The 20,685-nt window shown below is 41.5% G+C and overlaps 1 protein-coding gene across 4 annotated transcripts in view; it reads right to left on the bottom strand.

Moving 5' to 3' along the window:
* Positions 1–20,685, bottom strand: part of LOC119161619 (DENN domain-containing protein 1A) — a 155,641-nt gene that overhangs the window by 84,491 nt on the left and 50,465 nt on the right. For all 4 annotated transcript variants that reach the window (XM_075878892.1, XM_075878894.1, XM_037414189.2 and 1 more), the window contains exons 14-16: positions 17,679–17,906; positions 4,228–4,365; positions 7–45 (exon numbers count right to left, since the gene is read on the bottom strand). In XM_075878892.1, the coding sequence (XP_075735007.1) occupies positions 7–45; positions 4,228–4,365; positions 17,679–17,906 (405 nt within the window). The remainder of the gene's footprint in view (positions 1–6; positions 46–4,227; positions 4,366–17,678; positions 17,907–20,685) is intronic.

The following is a 20,685-nucleotide window of genomic DNA, read 5'->3' as shown; positions in this document are numbered from 1 at the left end:
ACAAACCTTGCTCTTCATAGACTTCAGCAATGCACCACCTTCTTTCTGAAAGCAGAATTCAAACACCCAAAAGGAAAGGTGAAACTCAGTAAGTACCAAACAGTGAGTGACATACAAAAAATTTAACACCCCAAATCACGAGGGGACTATGAGAGATCCTGCAGTCAAGGACCAGAGTTGGATCTTGATTGGAAAGCTCAAATCTCTAAAAATTCCTTTTTATATTTCCCTCCCATCACATATGCCACCTCTTATATAAATATACAGACAAAATAAAATCATTATAAAACAAAACACACAAAAATGGACAAAAGTACAGGGTAAATTTTATGAAAAGGAACACGCAAGCACGTGACCCGCACTCTGTCACGGCTGCTTAGAGCACCGTCAACTGACAGATAAAGAAAGCGTTTTCGCTTTTCACGTCATCTGTTAGCAAACGAAACAAGTCATGACCGTTGGAGAAGGGCTGCTAAATTGTGCTCCTGCTCTGGTCACGCAACAGCTGATGTCGCCAAAAGCGGACGTGCTTTTATTATCTGTTGGCTGATGTGCTGTAGGCAACCACAGCAGAGCGCAGGCCATGCGTTCGCGTATTCCATTTCATAAAAATTGATACTGTACATAAATAGAAAAATCCACTCCCTCAAAAGTTTTTTTTTCAATTCTGCTGCAATTACATTTGCCATGTTTTTCTGCAATTCCTTGACAAAATTTAGCCTTGAGAAGCGAGGGGTTTCCCTTAAAATTGCTTTGTTATATGATGCTCTCACAATCCCTTAAAATTCCTTTGTTACACGATGCTCTCACAATACATTCCCAAAAAGTAAATTTTCCACCATTTTCAAGTTTGCAACATGAGGAAGTCAGGTGGTAGCCTTCTGGTCAGAAGTGATGGCTGCAAATGCGCAGATCAAAGCTCCAATTGTGTATTGAGAGCCCGACGCTCAGTGTACAAATGCACTGCAGTCACTCTACAGGCTGGTTGTCTTTCACAGGCACACAATGCCATACTTTTAAAGGTTGCCTATAGCTACACTTGTAGACCACAATGCAGTAAAGGTGCAGATAAAGCACCCTCATGAAAATTCACTCTGAAAATTAAAAACTTTTAATTACCATATAGGATTTCAAATTTTTTGACTAGCTGGGTGTTTTTCAATGTATTTTAAAGCCACTTAAGGGACCGACAATCAATTTTTATGGTCCCACTTTCTTTAGTTCAACGAAAAGCTTACTGATATGAGTGTCTAATGATGAAATGGTAATGTAGAAAATGCAACGGAACATTTCTGATCTGAATTGTTCTATCTGTGGCAAATATGAAGTCATATACATACGTGACAATGCATGCTGCAAATAGTGAGCACAAAAGCAGTTCAGGTTCGGATGCGGTGGTTTACTCTTCATGCATGCACACTGGACGCATGGGCCATGCTCCACATAGGCCACTGGCGGCCGCGAAGGTAGCACTGCTTTTCACTGTGCAGCTACTTTTACCTCTTAAGCAGCACATTAAGGGGGGGTCAACACAAACTCCAATTTTCACAACTATGGTCCACACAAAAGTATCCCACTACATGAAAACACAAAGCAAAGTAATCGACCCCATAATCAAACTTCAAGGCTCTCCCGGTAGGCTGCGCAACATACTGGTTTTCATTACTTTCAAACACGATTTGAAAGTAAAAATCCTGCTTAGCTTGCAAAGATAATTCTTGAATCTGTCACAATAATTCAGTCTTTTAATTTCCACCATAATCTAATCCCCGTTCTGGCCAGTTGTCGGTCCATTTATTTGAAAGTGCTTAATTGTGTAATTCAGTTAACTCATATTTTTTGCTAGTTCATGCTGAAAAATACATACTATACAAACAATGCTGTCCTATCGAGGAAGAAATAAAGCAAAAAAAAGACAGCCACCCATCAAATGAGGTGAGTGTTGCTGCAGTGCAGTGATGTAATGCTAAAATAGTGCACTAAATGTGTGCCCTAAGTACATGCACTTGCACACCTCGTATAAGTATCAATGTGACTGCCCTCACTCTACAGACTATATTCCGTAAGACATAAGGGCACAGTCATCTTGGGCTGTTTAGTCGATGTTCTTTCGTTCTTTTATACCACGACGTCAATTATTAAAACCATGAAACATCGTATGCACCACCACAACCGTTTTCCTGTGTATGCTTACATGTGATAGTGTTCGTTCAGTTGTTAAAGACAGAAAACACGAAGGTTAACAGACCAACATGGCGGCCCTCAAACCCACCCGTAAAATAGTCTATAAGCATTACTAGATATTATTCAGAGCTGCCTATGTTGTGTTTGAAGGGGAAAAAACATGGCAGTTTTTTTTGTGCATACAGTCAAACTCCGCTACAACAAATGCCGCTTGAACGAAATTTCCGCTATAGCAAAAAATTTATTGCTATACAGTTATACAGTAATATTTATTGCTATACAGTTAACACAGTCTTTAACATTTTGACGCATTTTCAAAACTTAAAAATATGTCTAAAACACGCGTTGGCCCCACCAGAGACCACCCCTGTTCTGCAAGCATGGCAGCGCCCATTGCTCGATAGCGATGGCAATGAGACTGCCCTGATTTTGCCACTGGCTTGCTTTTGAGCCGCAGATGATCCAAAGCTGAAGCTCAGTCGCTCAGTTCATGGTTTCTTTCCCGCAGCTGTGCAAAATTACGCCTTTTTCGATGCCAATATGTATAAATTTTTTCGCGCTTGCCTATTGTGGTAACTTACCAGTGCAGCTGTTCGTCCGCATTATCAACAAAATCAACTAGCCGCGAGTGGTGGATGATAAGGATGACATAGAATAAGGCAAAAGTGACCGCTCCACAATACCCTGCCTCCATCTCGGTGTTGTCGGATACACTTTGACGGCGGACAGCTGCTAGTGTTAACGTGTTAATGCAGCTGTTTAGTTCGTTCACGAAAGCGGTTGTAGGCTTGTTTCAACATGCTTTTCACCATGGCCACACGATGCATTGGTGAGAATCGCGTCGTAACGCTACTGGGAAAAAATAGGAAGCAGCGAACACTTTTTGAATTTTGAGAATAAACGTTCCTTTGTTTTTCTAGCATAAATCAGGTATATTTTTTCGATTTTACTGCATCGAAACTTTCGCTTTTACAAAACTTTTTCCGTGGCCCGTCAGTTTCGTTGTAGCGGGGTTCGACTGTATAACCCATCCACTTGATGGACCTTCGAAATTTAGAGGGTTCCTAGTTGACATGTACCATATTTTTTTTTTTTTTCAAACAAGACAATGTGTACAGAAAATTTGAAGCTAAACTCAAGGTAAGAGTTGTATGCAAATTTCAGCGCGTATGTTGCCTCCACGGCACTACTTCACGGCGGGGCTGAGAAGTATTGTGATACAATGTAATGCAACGGTTTCTTAGAGATACTTTTTGAGTATTTGTATTCTTGTATACTATTGAAATACAATTGAAGAATGTATTCGTATCTCAGTAATGAAACACTTTTACAATGCAAATTATACAAAGATTATATTGTGATACTGACAGACATGAATATCTACTTTCTACTTTTGTCGGAAATGCACTGAAGCATTTCCAAATGGAAAAGGAAGACTTTTTCTGTGCTAAGCCCAGCAGAGCCATGTTGCTAGTCAGCGACACATGGAGGTCGCAAAGAAGTCCCCACACATGCAGACTGACCCATGTGGTAAAGCATCCAACGCCGCTAACGGCAGAATCACAAACACAGTATTGTCAGTCTCTACAAATGCAAGCTGCTATGTCTCAAGGCTGGTGCAGCACCTTTATTCTTTTTCCGGGCAGCCAGGCACTTGGTGATTCTGTGAGACTAGTGTTGAGCAGAACCAATGCAGTCTAGAAGGCCGCCTATTCGAGAAGCTGCTGTTGCAGTTTCATGAATCAAAACAGTTTCAGGGACCCTTTAGGCTGACACAGATATACATTTAAATATTACATTTTAAGTGTAGATCCTCACAGAACATTTTAAGATACACAAATGGCAACATTTTGTTAACTCTGAGGTGAATATAACAATGCCTTTTTTTGAGTAAGAAGGGTGTCATTTACTTCAATTAATAAAATTTTTCTCTCTCTGATTCGTCCTCTTACACTTTTGTCTTTAGCCATAATATATTTAACCTGCAGTGTGCTGGGCCCCAATGATGTAGTGCAGTTCTATCAATTTAAAAAAATTACGCACCTTCATGTTTGCCAACCAGTACTTGTAATGCTGTTTGAACTGCTTATTTGAGCTGTCATCAAACATGTTCACCTCGAGCTCAAATATGTCATTGTGGACCTCACAGGAGTTGAGAATCTGCAATCTGCCTTCAATAAACTGCAATAGAAGAAGACAAAAATTCTATAGTTACAATGTGACTCTAGTAGCAATGAAAAGCAGAAGCACCAAATACACGGTACCTCATCTAGTGTTAGGTTCCACTAATTATTTATTCATTCAATTAGTCATTCTATTATCTCTGGTGATCCCTCTATAATGAGGGTCCAAACGAAAAACATGAAACACATCGACATGCTTAAAAGCAAATTCCTGTACACTTTTTAGGGCGGCATTTCAGGAAATTAACAAGAAAAATGCGAATCATTAAAAAAATCAACTTCAAAAGGTTCAACAAAACTATATGCAAGAATTCATAGGGTTTAAACTCGGTGCCATGAAAATGCAACGTAGCAGCCAAAAAACTGTAGCAGTGAGAACCATATCAATATGGTTAACTGCAAATACTTCTTATCACACCTGAATGCGCTCAAACTTCATTTTAACAAAGCTGGATAGAAATCCTAAATTACTTCGTTATTTCCACAATTTCAACATCCTCATTATTACCTTATTTACAACATCTGCCAGTAAAATGGAAAACTTCAAACAAGCAAAGAGGAAGACAGCTTTGTAGCCTGTGGTAATGCTGGAGAGCCACGTATTATATGCGATGATAATTCAATTAAAGCAGTAGAAAAATCTATGGCAATGATATAACGTTCCTCTTGGAAACTTCAAGCGTGAATTGTGACCACTGTACCAACAACAGGCTCGTTTTTCGGTCTTACTTCAGCTTGATGACATGTGCCTTCGTACCCCCATTTTGACAAATGCCACTTTGCTTGCATGTAAAGGTGTCCTTTCATAACGTGAACTGCTGCTAAAGTGTGAGAAAAGATCAAAGAATCTTTAAGCAACCAACCTCTGGAAATTTTAAGGGCACAGTACCTACGGTGTCCAATATGTTTCGTTCTACCCGTGTCTCTGTGCCGCCCTTTCTAAATAACTAAATTAAGGACACATAATGAAAGGTGCCCTTATCCGAACTAGCGTGTGACAGGAGAGCAAGGCGAAGCACATTAACCACTGGAATTCTCTGCGCACATGTGTATAACTTACTCCTACAACACAATGCTAATGAAAGAAAGGACCAGCATTCGTGCAAGCAGGTACCACCAACATCAGATAGACAGTTTGCCCATTGTTGGCTAAACTTTATTTTCAGCTGGCCACTATGCAGCATAGCCATCAGAAGAACATGCCTGCTGAAACTACTCATCGTCCTTGTTGTGCACATTTGCTTTTCTTCTGCAAGTGAGGGCGAAGCGAGTTAAATGCATGCCTCGAGTGTTGGAGGTACAGTGTCACAGGGTGCAGTGAGGCATGTTATCCTACTCTAAAAACCACAACTGCAGAAGTTCCGTTTAAGGTATGAAAAACTAAGGCGCTAAAAAAAAGTCTCATGTTTTGGTTGCAGTATTTGAATTCTGAAATACACATTTAAATATGAACGTGTGAAAACACTGTTCTTGAAAACATCCTAAAAAATTTGATATGTATTGCAAATTTCATAAGCACTACTATGTTTTCCAAAACACTGTCACACACACTTCACTTCAAGTGACCTTCCAACTTTGGTCAGGACTCAGTGACTTGCCAACTTTACGTCAGGAATAATGAAAGAACCACCAAACATGATTTTTGTGATCCACTTGGCTTGTACCAAACACACGGGAGGAATAGAGTACAAAGGTTTGGGAGCAGTACTGAGAGCAGGCAAAACTGCCTTTTGTAGCAGGCTTGAAGCAGCCAGAAACACCTTTCTAAGCAAGTTTGGAGAAGTCAGAGATTGAGAACGTTCAGAGCAGATGCAGCCCTCAGAGCAGATGCTCAGATTTGGGTGCACGTTGAAGAGCCCAGGTGGTCGAAATCTTCGAAGCCCTCCACTACGGCTTCTCTCATAATCATGTGGAGGGATTTGGGACGTTTTAACCCCCCATATCAATCAATATCATCGAAACGTACCAGCCGCTTGAACAAGATGAAAAGACGTGAGCGTTGGGGGGGGGGGGGGGGCACGGTCGCGATCGCTTCTGTGCGCGCTAGCTCGGCAGCCATGAGAGGACGGCGCACATACACTTCTCAAGCTATTGTATATCCTACCTTTAGGTTAAAAGTAACATATACAGTAACTCTAACTTCAACGTGCTGCGCTCTCATCGTGAAGAGACTGTGCAAAAACTGTTACTCAACCCACAGTGACCATGCTCTCTCACACCAGCGTTTTCTAGAGCTACGCAAGGTCGGATCTTAAATTCATTGCTATTGCATTGATTGCTTAACTCTTGCGATAAAGCTGTGACTTTTTTCAGCTATGTACAGCCAACCATTTGCTAAACCTAAACGCGCGAGCATCAACTTCAGATTTGATAAGCACCAAATAACGAAGCACAGAGGCTAAATGAACGAGTATAGGTGAGCACGCCCTGTGAGCAGTCTTGTGCACCTGTCTTCACTTGTTCTGGGAAACAGACACCACCCCCGCTTTTCCCGAGCACCTTTTCTTTCTTTCCTGAATGCTGCTATCGAGTTAAAAAATGAGTTCCACCACGACACCATGTCTGCGATAGCAACGAATTGTAATGTTATACGAAGGCTGGCAGCTAACCCTTTTGGATCTGATATTGCGTAACTTTACAAAATGTTGGTGTAAGAGAAAGTACGGCCGCACCAGGCAGTCTCTTTGCGTTGATAGCACAGTTCGTAGATGGATCCAGGAGCCATTCACGCTGACGCCTGCCGTGTTAGTGAGCGCGCCAGCGATTATGACCATCAAAGTTCAGAGCTGCTGCTCGAGCAATCATAGCTTGGAAGAAACTAAAAACACGATGTTGCAGCCATGTTTTTGGACACTGGGCTCAATCGCTGTCACGCCTTGCGGCTAAATTCGGATCGTGCAGCACAGTACAGTGCTGATAATCTAATTTGGTGCAACAGGGGTGGGGCGGCGCAGGATGGTGCAGGCAAACCAGCTTGGTACACAATGGCACCAATAGCACAGCTGTTCGACCCTTGGAAACATGATCCACATGGCTGCCGACCGCCAAGCCAAAACCAGCAGCAGTTATTTATCCAAAATTATGCCCAAGTAAAAGCACACCACAAAACTCTGCAACCAACTCCTGCTCGAGTTCATCTTAGCTGGAAAAGTGGATGGCTTGCATTAAAGGGGCCTTAAAACACTTCTTCAAAAAACCATGGAATGGATTCACTAAAAGAGCTTATTGCCTCACGAATTCAACGGCGCAAAAATTTTAAGAATCCGTTCAGTACGAGCGGAGTTACAAAGATTTGTCGCACGCTGCAATCGCATTTTCCCTTTTCTCGTCTCGATGAAAGTGTTGGAAGCAAAGCAGACGGGGATGGCATGGGCGAAAAAAAATACTTCACGCATGCCTCGTACCTTGAGAACTTTTTAGGGGCGAAGCTCCCTAATTGAGCTGTGGGTCTGTACATGCATGTCTCTGTTGGTACGCGACGGTCTAGTTCTATGACTCACTCAGCAGGTGCAGATGGATGGACAGACAAACAGACAGAGGGTTGGATGCACAGACAGATGGACGAACAGGCAGAGGATTCACGGTTTACCAATAAAACCCTCCGAAGCTTCACCCCTCTCATTCACTCCGTAAATATGCTGTCATTTTTTTTTTTTTTTTTCGAATACGCCGCTTTTTCACTGTAGGACGCATGCAGCGCTATAATATTTGGCTCGCCTGTTCTCTGGTGCCTCCACTACCGATTGGCAGCGTTTTCTGACCATACTCGAAGTGTTGCAGGGCCCCTTTAATGGCTTGCTTGTACGTCTTTCATACATGTACAACATTGTTTCAGCACTTTGAGGATCACTACGTAATTTCAGATACTCTGTGACATTGCCAAGCATTCTTTCAGTAGGAAATCACGTCAAAATGACGGTTGTACAAATGAACTGCCAGTGTTTAATTCAACTTTAAGCCCTCTATGAACACAGGGCTGCATTAATGTCCAATGTACATTTCATAACGTCCCTCACTGCCACCAGATGAAGCCCTCAAGTTTTATGCAAGGTGTAAAGAACATACAAAATCAGTGTGCACAAGAATATTAAGACATTCAAAATAACCGTATGCAATGCGCTTGATGACTGCAGCTGCATGCTTAACAGCATAGCTACGTTTCTTGCTGTAAGAGAACCCATAATAAGAAACTTGATTCCCAGATAATCACTGACAGCTAGAAAGCTTCACTGTGTGTATACAATAAAAAACAATTTTCTTTCCCTTCATCTACAAAATTCAGTGTCCTTGTTCATAAAAATTTGATAAGACAATGCAATGTCACGAAACTTCAGGCTTCCCAGCAATATATAAGCACAGCCATGTGACAGAAGTGGAGCTTTACAATATTTCACACATGAACGGTTTCTAGCGAGAAATTAATACTGCACTGCGACTCGGCAGCAGTGTGCCTCTCAACAAGTGTTTTTTTGCATGTGTCATTGCATATTGCTGAAGCTTCGTAGCAGCACATAAGCATTTTGTAAAGCCTCGGTCAGAGCTAGGGTGTTATATGAAATAAAACAGATATAAGCAAAATGCGCTTGTGCCCAAGACGAACAAAACTATACTTACAGCTATGACACGCAAGTGTGCTTTTTATTAACCTAAAACAATGACGCGATGTTTTACCAAATCCCTAGGTACAGAAAATCAATGTTTTCTTTTTTGTGATCGGAGTTAGCAGTACAGTGAACTCGCTCTTGAAGGAACGTCAATTCAACTAATAACTCAGAATAACAAGTTTTTAAAAAATCCCCAGTGGTTTTCCTATGCATTCTATGCAAAAATCTTTCAGTTAAAGAAACTTCTGAAGAGTGAACAATTCATTTCAACGAACATAATCTGCGGACTTGGGCTCATTTTTGAGATCATTTCAAAGAAGTTTTGTGTTCTGCAACACTGGCATAGCCGATGTGTGCTGCCTCCAAATTACCCATCCATTGGTGATGGTGCTACATCGCTTGTGCATATGTAGCGATGCCGAGGCAAAGCGGGCATGTGGGAAAATGAAAACGAACCGTGTCCACTCAGTACCTGCACAGAGCTATCAGATTTGGAAATGGCTTCCAGTGTTCATCCAAAACCAAAGGAAGAAAAGTGTGACAAAGTTGCAATGGCTCAGGCAGGTTCAAATCTAAAATCTCTAGCCGAGGCTGTAAGATATTTTAGCAAGTTACGAGACTTCATGTCAGAGCAATAAGCTATGCTTGAGGAAGTGCACAGAAACATACACTCTCTTGACAGCTTTGTTCTTGCACTTTAAAAATGCCAGTTCAAATAAAAATAACATATTTACTTTCAAAATAAATTGGATTTCGTATGTTTGACTTGATTTCTGCTGTGCCAAATGGTGTTATGTATTCTAGAGAATATTCAGTTTAGTGAACTCTCAGTTAAGTGGACTATTTCCTTGGGTCTTTTGAAGAACACTCATCCGAGAGTTGGTTGCAATTATAAGTTTGCAGCATATCAGTTTTTTTTTTAATAAAAAAACAGAAACTGCACTGCTGCGCTTATTAGAGTACAGAAAGATGCCATGGAGAGCATCTTCACAGGAATTGGAACGTCTGAAGGCTCATTTCTCATAATATCTCATAGTGGAATAGGTGTGCGCCAGTGACAGAGCAATGGTTAGTGCATGCTAAACAATCACTAAGTTCATGCACGTGAGCAAAGTGCGACGAATATATGCTTTTTTAAAATTTATTGTAGTTCAGTTTTCTTCATATCAAATGTGTACACTTTTACACTTATTACACATGTGACAATTTCAGATATTGATGGCACTTTAAGGTATGAAAGCGAGCTACCATCTTTTGGAGCAGCTATGGGGACAGTTATAATGCTGCTTTGAAACAGCTTTAGAGCAATAAATGGGGAGCTTCGGAGCAGCTTTAGAGCATCAACTGGTGTACTTTGGAGCAATGCAATTTGATTTTGAAGCATACTCCTAGAGTTAACCATCATGTTTTATTGGAAAATGTGATTTCTGGAAAACTAAATTTCTAATGGGTTTCAGGACTTACAGTACTGACGAACCCACAAGACATTATATAACTGTCCACATCATTAAAACGTCATGGCTAAAAGAGCAATAACTCAAAGAAAACAAAAGATAAACAATGCTTGAGATAGAGAGACACTTGGCTAGCCTTCAGACAAATAAAAATGTCTATGTTAATAAAACATCACAGCTGATATGAACAACTTAAAACCAGTTATAAGCTAATTAAGGTTACATTAATTCTAAACTTCAAAGAACTACAAAAATCAATTTAATAAAAAGTTTATGCTCCAATCATTCAAGCGCTACAGCTAATCAGACCGAGAGGAAAGTAGAGATATATAATGCAATGAAGAGCTAAGCCAAACTATGCTTCAAAGATATTTCTTAAGTTTTCCCATTGAGAAAAAGCAGCGGGTGACATCTGGAAGTGAGAAGACCAAATGTCCACTTTTATTGTGACAGAAATTACATGGCCAAGCACTCGGTACCCTAGGAACATGCGTGTACACATTGTCATCACGTTTTTACTGTCACTGTCACTTTCCTTATCAAGTCCAAATCGACCACATCGCCCCGTGCATTGCATGTTCCACACACGCGTGAAAGCACGCAAGCGCTGAAGACGAATACAGCTGATGCGGAGACAAAATGAGCCAGCCAGCTTCGTAGCACCAATGGCGCATGCAATAACATTACCCTGCGAGCAACACCTGCCGTCAATGGCTCTTTGAGCAGATGGCAGCTGTCAATCCCTAGCGCTGACGTGTGCGCCAGCTTGATGGACATCAGGAAACGGTCCTCTTACTTCTCATAGGAACGACAGGCAGCACGAATATCGCACTCTCTGGAGCGTCATATTCTCTCACACTAGCACTTTGGAGAGTTATATGACGAGCATGAGTGACAAAAAATCCTGACATGTATGTTATGAATCTCATGATTTACATTTCACGGTCTTGCTGCTCTTGCGGTGGGTTTTGTTCATATGACATACTGCAAAACTGGTATGGTATGACATGACTGCATGACGAACGTAAGTGACAGACCCTAACATGAAAATCATGACATGCATGTCATGTAAGTCATGACTAGATGCCACACTCATGATGCGTTCACGGCTGTTTTGCTAGCTTCACATATCCCAAATTCGGTATCCCATGACGTGAATTAACGACAAAGGTAAATCCCACGTCCAAAAATGATAATCATGACATGGAAGTCATGTACGGCATCACTTACGTCCACCTCGTAACATTGTACTGATAATAAAGTGCCATATCAACCTTCCTCATTCGTGCTTCGTGCTTCCTCATTCGGGCTCGACACTGCATCGAGAATGTCTCGTTTACGACCCATGTTTTTGCAGGTTGCTCTCACCTGGGCGTTCTGTTCTGGTCTGCCCGGCAATTTCCGATCTACAGCTGATTCACCATCTTTCGACGAGCCATTTCCGTCATCATTCCTGCTAGGTGTGAATAAAACGGTCCACTTCAGCGAGAAGCCAACGTCTACTACAGCCACCTGGCCCTTGTGTCTCGACGAGATTGGCTCTGGCCGACTAACTACCGTTTCATTCGAGCTGAAAGAGCCGCCTCGAAAGCGACCAATGCCAAATCTGGGTGCTACAGGCTACTTCGTCAACGAAAATCGACAGCAGCGACGATGGAAGTGCGTGCCACGGGATATAAATGCCAGTCTGCTGCCTCAATCTTTGGGCTCGACACCGCATCGAGAATGTCCTGTTTACGACCCATGTTTTTGCAGGTCAGTTATCTCAATCATGCTACCAGCATAAAAAGCAGCAATTATTGTCTTCTCGCGGTGTCGTGCCCACCAGAGTGTAGTGATCTAGTGAAACGGGTGTCATTTTGTCTGTCTTTTGCATGTTGTACTTGGTCCGACCTTTTGTTGTTGCTTGCGGGTGACATTGAGGTAAATCCAGGGCCTATGTCGAAGGCGGAGGCTGACACATTCGCCCAGGCACTGAAAACTGTACGGGAACTCAAAGATGAATAAGCTGCTTTGGTAACGCAACATAATACAGTCCTCGACGAAATGAAGTAGCTAAAGCTAAAGGTCGATGCGTTAGAAAAGGTTCAGGCCACCGGACTTACGACTGGGGACAGTACAGAACCAGCTCTTCGCGTTATGTCTGAAAAGCTGAAGTAAACTGAACATGAGATTAAGCGCCTAAGTACAAAAGTGGTATCACCTGAAGAGGCACAGTCTTCAGCAGGTATGAGTTCTAAGGCCACACCTGCAGACACACTGCGAGGATTTACGGATCAGCTTACGTCAATATCTTTACGAAGTGGTGAAGCGAAAAATAGGATGCGTCGATCCAACCTACTCTTTTTCGGTTTGGAAAACAATGCTAATTGAGGATTGGGCAGCTCTGAAAAGAAAATTAATAAGTTTTGCTCTGAAAAATTGCAGCTTACACTCCCTGGTACTCAGTTTGAAAGGGTTCATAGATTGGGTAAACATGATAAAGAAAAGTGTCGACCTATCATTGCCAAACTTGTATTTTTTAAAGATAACGACCAAATCTTGTCGCGTGCCCGAAATCTGAAGGGCACTACATTTTTAATACGCAAAGATTTTTCATTGGCAACGCGACAGACCCGCAGAAAGCTAATAGAATTGGCCAGAACTCAAAATAAGCAATTTAGGCTTGTAGTAGACAAGCTGCGCATCGAAAACGTTACTTACGTCTATAACGCCGTCATCAAGTCAGTTATACGCTCAAGCAGATAGCTAGAAGGAAACGTACAAACGTTTACGAAGCCGCAGCTGCATAAGCCTTGCACTCCTTTATCACCAACAGTATCATTCACTAACACTAGAAGCATCTTATCCAAACGTGAAATAGTCTTATCTTATATCGATGATAGCCTTTCTGATATTCTTGTCTTCACTGAGACATGGCTTAACGCTGACATCAATGACAATGAGATTTTTACGCATGCTAACAGATACATCTATCAAAGCGATGATGTAGACAGAAGGGGTGGTGGTGTTCTTATAGCTGTTAAATAAACCGTCACGTCTTATGTCGTCGCTTCCTATTATAAGATTGAAATTATATGGGTAGTTTGCACAATTCATTCCACAAGGATGTTGCTCGGCAGCTGTAATCGTCCTCCCGATTGTCATCAATCTTTCTTAGAAGAGTTGCGCAGCAGCTTTAATTCTGCCATCGAAATCTGTGAGGCTCGCATCGTTTATCTATTCGGTGATTTTAATCTACCATTTATTGACTGGGGGCAGCTGTCATTTTCTTGTAAGTACTCAACTGACTTCATTAACTTAACTTTAGACTTTGATTTGGCTCAGGTTGTCACTCACTCAACTCGCGGTTCAAGTACACTTGACCTCGCTCTTACAACTGCACCTGAAACTATAGACCACATAAACTATTTGAATGGCTATAGTGACCACAAACTGCTGCAAGTTGATCTTTCTATCTTGCCACCTTTTGTAAGAACCGAATCAAAGAAAATTAGAGATTATAATAAAGCCAATTATGAAGCCATTAACAGGAAACTTGAGTCTTTCCTTGACAATGTGCTACTGCCTTCTTTTTACAGTCGCTCAGTTGAGGAAAACTGGGTTCTTTTCAAGAATGAGATTTCAGCCCTAATAGGAAAACACGTGCCATTGATAACGATTACCCATGATAAAACTAATCCATGGTTCAAGTCTTTGCGCAGACTTAGAAACAAAAAGAAGCGGCTTTATCGGTCTGCAAAAAATTCGCGTTCACACACGTCTTGGGACAGATACGAGGAATGCCTAAAGAAATATTGCCACGAAATTACAACTGCAAAAAATAAATACTATTCCCAGGATTTGCTTCACTACTAAAATCTAGTCCGAAAAAATTCTGGAAAGTAATAAGTCCTGATCGCGACGATAACTTCATTTCATTACACGATGCAAATAATACTCCTTTTGCAGACACTGATTGTCCTCATGACTTTAATTCATTCTTTTCATCCGTGTTTACTAGCGAGCATGATCATCTTCCAGAAATTGTTGACTGCGATTACTCATTCATGTCACCTATAGATATCACAATTGAAGGCATAGTTAAAATTATTGAAAACCTGAAGATATCATCTTCTGGTATTGACGATATCAATTCAAAAATATTAAAGAACACTGTTTATGTGTCTGGCGCTATCCTGTTTCACATTTTTCGGCAGTCGCTCACTACAGGAATGTTGCCTTCTGACTGGAAGATAGCGAAGGTAGTGCCAGTCCATAAAAGTGGTAGTAAAAGTTCACCTGGAAATTATCGCCCCATTTCCTTGACGTGCATATGTTGCAAGATGCTTGAGCATATCATAGCTTCCAACATTCATGCGCATCTTGAATCTAACAATTTCTTTTTCTCTAACCAGCACGGGTTCCGAAAGGGTCGTTCTTGCGAGACTCAACTCCGAGTTCACCACCGACCTACATTCTAACATGAACAGTAATCTACAGAGTCAACTATTTGTGTTCACCCCCGACCTACATTCTAACATGAACAGTAATCTACAGACAGATTGTTTATTTCTTGATTTTGCAAAGGCATTCGATCGTGTTGCTCATTGTCGCTTGATATTAAAATTGTCATCAGTAAAACTTGATTCACTCACGCTAACATGGCTCAGAAACTCCCTAACTAACCGCCAACAATTCACTATTGCCAACAATCACTCTTCATCACTTCGTTACATTTCCTCTGGTGTACCACAGGGCAGTGTTCTTGGTCCCTTACTTTTTCACATCTACATTAATGACCTGCCTGACAACTTATCCTCATGTATGCGTATATTTGCTGATGACAGCATTATCTATCATCCCATCCGCAACAATAGCGATCATCTAACTCTTCAAAAAGACCTCGAGCATATTAATGAGTGGTGCAAAACATGGCAGATGACACTTAATGTTTCCAAATGCAAACCCTTTAGTCGCAAACGTGATAACTTTAATAGCCAATACATAATTGATAATAGTATTGTAGAATGCACTGATCATTACAAATACCTAGGCATAAACTTAACTTCTACACTTTCGTGGTCCACACATATCACTTCTATCTGTGCCAACACATAGAAATCATTAGGTTTTCTGCGCCGAAATCTATACAGTGCTCCCTCCGATGTACACAAACTGGCTTATCTTGCTCTAATCCGTCTTCAACTGGAGTTCGCATCCTCCATTTGGTCGCCATATCAACAATACCGCATAGATAAGTTAGAATGTATACAGAACAGAGCTAGTCGATTCATAGCGCGTAATCACAGCTACCCGTCCAACGTAACACAGATTAAACATAGCTTTGCACTCGAGCCACTGAAAATTCGCCGCGACATCTCACTTTTATCACCATTTCACAAACTCATCCACACCAGCATGATGCCACCTGTTCACCTTAATCTAGCCCATCGAACTTCAAGCAGACTAGGTAACCCCTTTAGCTTATCACGCATGTGCGACAATACTAACGCTTTCAACCAGTCAGCTCTTCTACGAGCTATTCGTTTGTGGAATGATTCTTGATGATCTTGCGTCAGAACAAGACCACACAAAGTTCTATCATACTCTTAAAAAATACTCATGCACCAAAAACTGCTCTATCGCATCTTCGTAATCATCTGTGCTTATAGGACTGTTGCCGATCTTTTTGCACTATTGCTAGGTTGTAGTTACTGTCATAATAATTTTTGTATTTCACCTTCACATACTGTAACTCACTTTTCTAGTATGCATTTTGCTTACATGTTCACAAGTTGAACTGCATTTCTTATTATATTCAATATTTGCCTATGTATATATATTTTTCTAACATATTATCTGTACCGCCCCCCCCTTGCACAATGCCCCTCGAGGGCTCTGTAAGGTACTCTAAATAAATAAATATCATCGATTACCACCGTACGGGGGATCTGCCAAGTTTTTCGTGCCTGTAAATAGTAGAGTACTCTTATCGAACTGTGCCTTCCCTGATCGGTATCATATGCAAATTCATTACATGCACACTAAAACCTCCATATACAAACCCAGAGATAACAAAATATCAGTTACAACAAAGTAAATAAAGAATAGTCTTTCAATCGATATAGTGTTAGAAATATGCCTTTAAACTATTTTTCTGATCAACTTAATTTCATGTAAAATGCATATTTGTTATAATAAAGTCTGACTGTATTTCCATAGAAGTGTACACATTGTCGACCTTTATACCCATGTCAGCAGTTTCAAAACAGCACATACATTTTGCATGATTGCACTAAGACTAGGATTTGGATTAAAGAACTTTTTGTTGTAGGTATTTATTGTAGCACAATGCATTACGTGCAGGCATAGGTCAGAAAAACTGTGGAGCTCACTCAGACTCACTCATGAAATCCATTTGGCGCTTTGAACTCACTCCGACTCAGACTCACCAAAATTTTCCTGAGCTAGACTTTTGGACTCACACTCACAAAAACTTTCTTCAACCAAACCTACCCGAACCTAAGCTCACCAAAATAGGACTCACCTCGACTCACTCACACTCATAACTCGATCCGAGTTCAAGTGAGTCGACTCATGAGGCTGTCGGCCTAGAATTAGCTCTCTCGAAAAAGGTGTCAATGCTCTTTAACACAAATATTTCGTGTAATCGGTGTTTTTCTAGGCGCCTTTTAATTAGTACCTTTAAAGACAAGTTATGAGCACTGCAAAACCAGTTAGGTCATTTATTTTGGCAGAGATGACTACATAATATAATTTATCAAGAACTTCCCTGGAAGAGTTGCAAAGGGGGAAACATCAAGGCACCCCCCCCCCCTACGTAATTTGCCCCTCTGATTAATAAATATTCAAATGGTGTGTGAACAAAGCTGCTTTGGAATATGTGTGAATAGATGCGAGTATAAACGTGAATCCAGGTAAGGCTGATAGTAATGCTGAAGAGTCGTAGATAGGATCGTAGGTCGGCAAAAAAAAAATGGAACTCACTCAGACTCACTAAAGCAATACATATATCAGCACTTTGGACTCACTTGCACTATGAATCATAATTTTCCTGAGACAGGCTCTGTGTTGTACTCACACTCATAAGAATTTTTTTCAACTCGCCTCACTCAGACTCAAATTCATCAAAATATTACTCACCCAGACTCACTCAGACTCAGACTCACGGCTTGATCTCAGGCTGAGTGAGTACGAGTGAGTTCGCTTGCTTAATTTAATACACTTCACAGCGCAGAAGCATTTCTTGCCTGGTGAAAAATCTGAAGCTGCAGCATGCGTTCTAAAAAAGGTCGAAGGCTGGCAGGGCGTGACTGCAGGAAGCGGTCAGGGTCAAAGGTGATTCGCTGGCCAACTTCCATGCGTACGGCTTCTCGGTAGCCCCCCATCAGGGCCACCAGAGCACGAAGGAATGCCTGGGAAACACCATCACCAAGTGTCTGGTGGTGTGTACGTAGACTGCGCTTCAGTGGCAGCACCTGTAGCAAAAAAATATGTGCACTTGTCAGTGCTTTCTGTATTTAAAGAAATCACAACAATCAAATCCACATATTTTAGCCAAATAAAAATCAAATTATTTTATCGTGACTTAGCTGCACGCGTAGTTCTAAAGGATTTTGTAGTGAAAAGCATCAAATTACTTAGCCCTTGCGAATGCAAAGCAAGGTAGACAGGTGGTTTTGAATTCTGTCCCTACTGACACACTCCAGCCATAGCCCAGAATTCAACACATGATTACAAGGTCAACAGTAGAAGAGGCCGAATTGGACTGATGTGCCACAGTTGAACGTCAAGATCTTTCGTTTGTTTTACACTAAACGTCCCACATACTTGAAACTCAACTACCTCAAATTTTCTTGTAAAAAATTTTGGCTACTTACAGCTTTGCTCAACATCACTCTACATTATATCTGCTGCTCAAAAATATGCTGACACACGAAATCACAAGTCGGCCACCTCACTCATGAGACGACTAACTCATACTCAGATCAAGCGGCATCATAGCCATAGCGAGTACGGCTGAGTAAAATTTGGTAAAGTTTAAGTCCAAGCGAGCCCAGTTCAGAAAAATTTTAGTAAGTTTGAGCCAAAGAGAATCTGGTTAAAGGAGCACCGCCATCAAATTTCAAAATCGAGATGTGTCCTTCATTTGATGGCTCAGTGCGCATAGCTCCTCTAGGCCAAATTTGAATCGCGTTCGTCGCGTAAAAGTTATTTTATTTCAATGGCAAATAGCGTACGAGAGCTTAATGGAAAATGAAGTGGCCCTGTGACATTGAGACTAGTGCTACATGTGCAGTGTGATACATTCCACGCATACCATCTTGACTGACGATGCACTTGTAGTGATGAAGTCTACAATCTGAGTATTCATATCCTGGCGCCGACTGGCATTGAAGCTTGGCAACGAACTCACTTGACATGTCTGATCTTTGTCGCACCGTTTCGGATGATTTCGTGAAATTACCAAGATGCAAACCGCCCATAAAAGATCGGCGAAATAAAAGAGCCTGATTCAACGTGTACTCATCAGTCAGGGCATCGGAGTCACCATAGTCGGGGAACCGTTGTGAGTTGCAGTCATCAGGTTCAAAGCGCGAAATAAGTGCAATTAGGGCGTCTTTACCAAGATCCAAACCGCCAATAAAATATCGGCGAAAGAAAAGAGCCTGATTCAACCTGTACTCGTCAGTCAGGGCATCGGAGTCACCATAGTCGGGGAACCGTTGTGAGTTGCAGTCATCTAGTTCAAAGCGCGAAAAAAGTGCAATTAGGGTGTCTTTTTTATTACACATATGTCACACGCAAACACAACCACAAGCTATCGAAGTGGAATATCGTATAGAATGATATCATCACTAACAAGTAACACTCAGGTATCGTTAATAGTGAATTTTGGTTGATCCATAGACTTCTTTGCGTTCGCGTAACACCGGGTTACTGCTACTGCCACCTTGAGAGGCCTGTTAAGTGGGACCATCTGGAGGCAAAAAGAAGAACCTGGCAGCAGGAAACGTATTCTATTTCTCCTCTGACGTGCTCCCCCTATACCGTTACTACATTGACCTCTTTGCTTATACCTGAATGCTGTAAACGCCACACACATCAATATAGATAATTTAGACCCACGAGCGAGCGTGGCCGAATCATGCATCCCCAAGCACCTCTTCAATGCTGCTTGGAACGGCATCCATTTTGGAAACGCTGTTCTGCAAAAGGTCGATCGAAACAAAAATGATTCGCCATGTCACGAATCGCGGCAATTCCAAGCTGCAGACTGTCTTACTCGACGCTAGTCGATATTTTGTACGGTGACGACTGCAATGCAGGTGACAAGGCATGATTGAATGTATGTGCCTAGCACACGAAATGTTTGTGGAGCAGCTGAGCATCACGTCGCTATTTTCTGAGGAGAAGTGGTCAGCTGTGGCACGGTCTGGAGGTGACCACGAGATAGCACCCCTGGTAGCGCTCCCAGCGCTAAAAATGGAGGGATTGTTGGCTGCTTTGAATCGTGCTAGATACCAGCGGCATAAATCAACAAAACTGATTGTTATTCTTCCCTAGGTTGTATTAAAGGTCGCAAATTGCTACGACGGGGTCGATACCTACTCGTTGATGCAAAAACCTTGACATGAGTAAATTTGATGTCAGTGCAAATTTTCACGAGTCCGAGTGCAAGTGAGCCCTAAGCACAAGAGATACGTAGTCTGAGTGAGCTCTACCTTTTCTTTTTTGCCAACCTACGCGTGCCATGCTTCTGAAATAGTACAAAAAAATCCAGTGATGTTGCTGCCCCCAGCTTTAATATCTTCTCTTTACAACAGTATATCAAAATGGCTTTAGAACAGTAGCGAGATGAGAATGCTATAAAAGGAAGTCCCACAATTTACCATACAATGGTACCTCTCTTAGTCCAATATTTGGCCTAATTATGTAAAAAGCACAATAGGGCTTTTTCAGGTCTTGCTTCACATTTCCTTCTATTTCATATTAATCTATGCGACAAAAGGAAATGATGGAGAATGGTGGGGAGAGAAATGACAGAACGAAAATTCTATTTGCTTTTACTTTATTTGCCTGTAAATTTCTACAAACCTGGTCACGATTTCTTTTTTAGCTTAACAAAGCAACCGAGCGAAAAAAAACTTTTTTGTCCATCCACAAGGATATAGCCCTGCATGAGTGCCCTGGAAGATGGCAGATGCAACAGTAATAATGCAAGTGTGAAAACTCCAACAGTCGTGCAGCATTGGC

This window comes from Rhipicephalus microplus, chromosome X (assembly GCF_043290135.1).
Source record: "Rhipicephalus microplus isolate Deutch F79 chromosome X, USDA_Rmic, whole genome shotgun sequence".
In the NCBI taxonomy this organism is placed as follows: domain Eukaryota; kingdom Metazoa; phylum Arthropoda; class Arachnida; order Ixodida; family Ixodidae; genus Rhipicephalus; species Rhipicephalus microplus.
The sequence above is the reverse complement of the archived record's forward strand: the minus strand, read 5'-3'. Positions and strand labels throughout refer to the sequence as shown.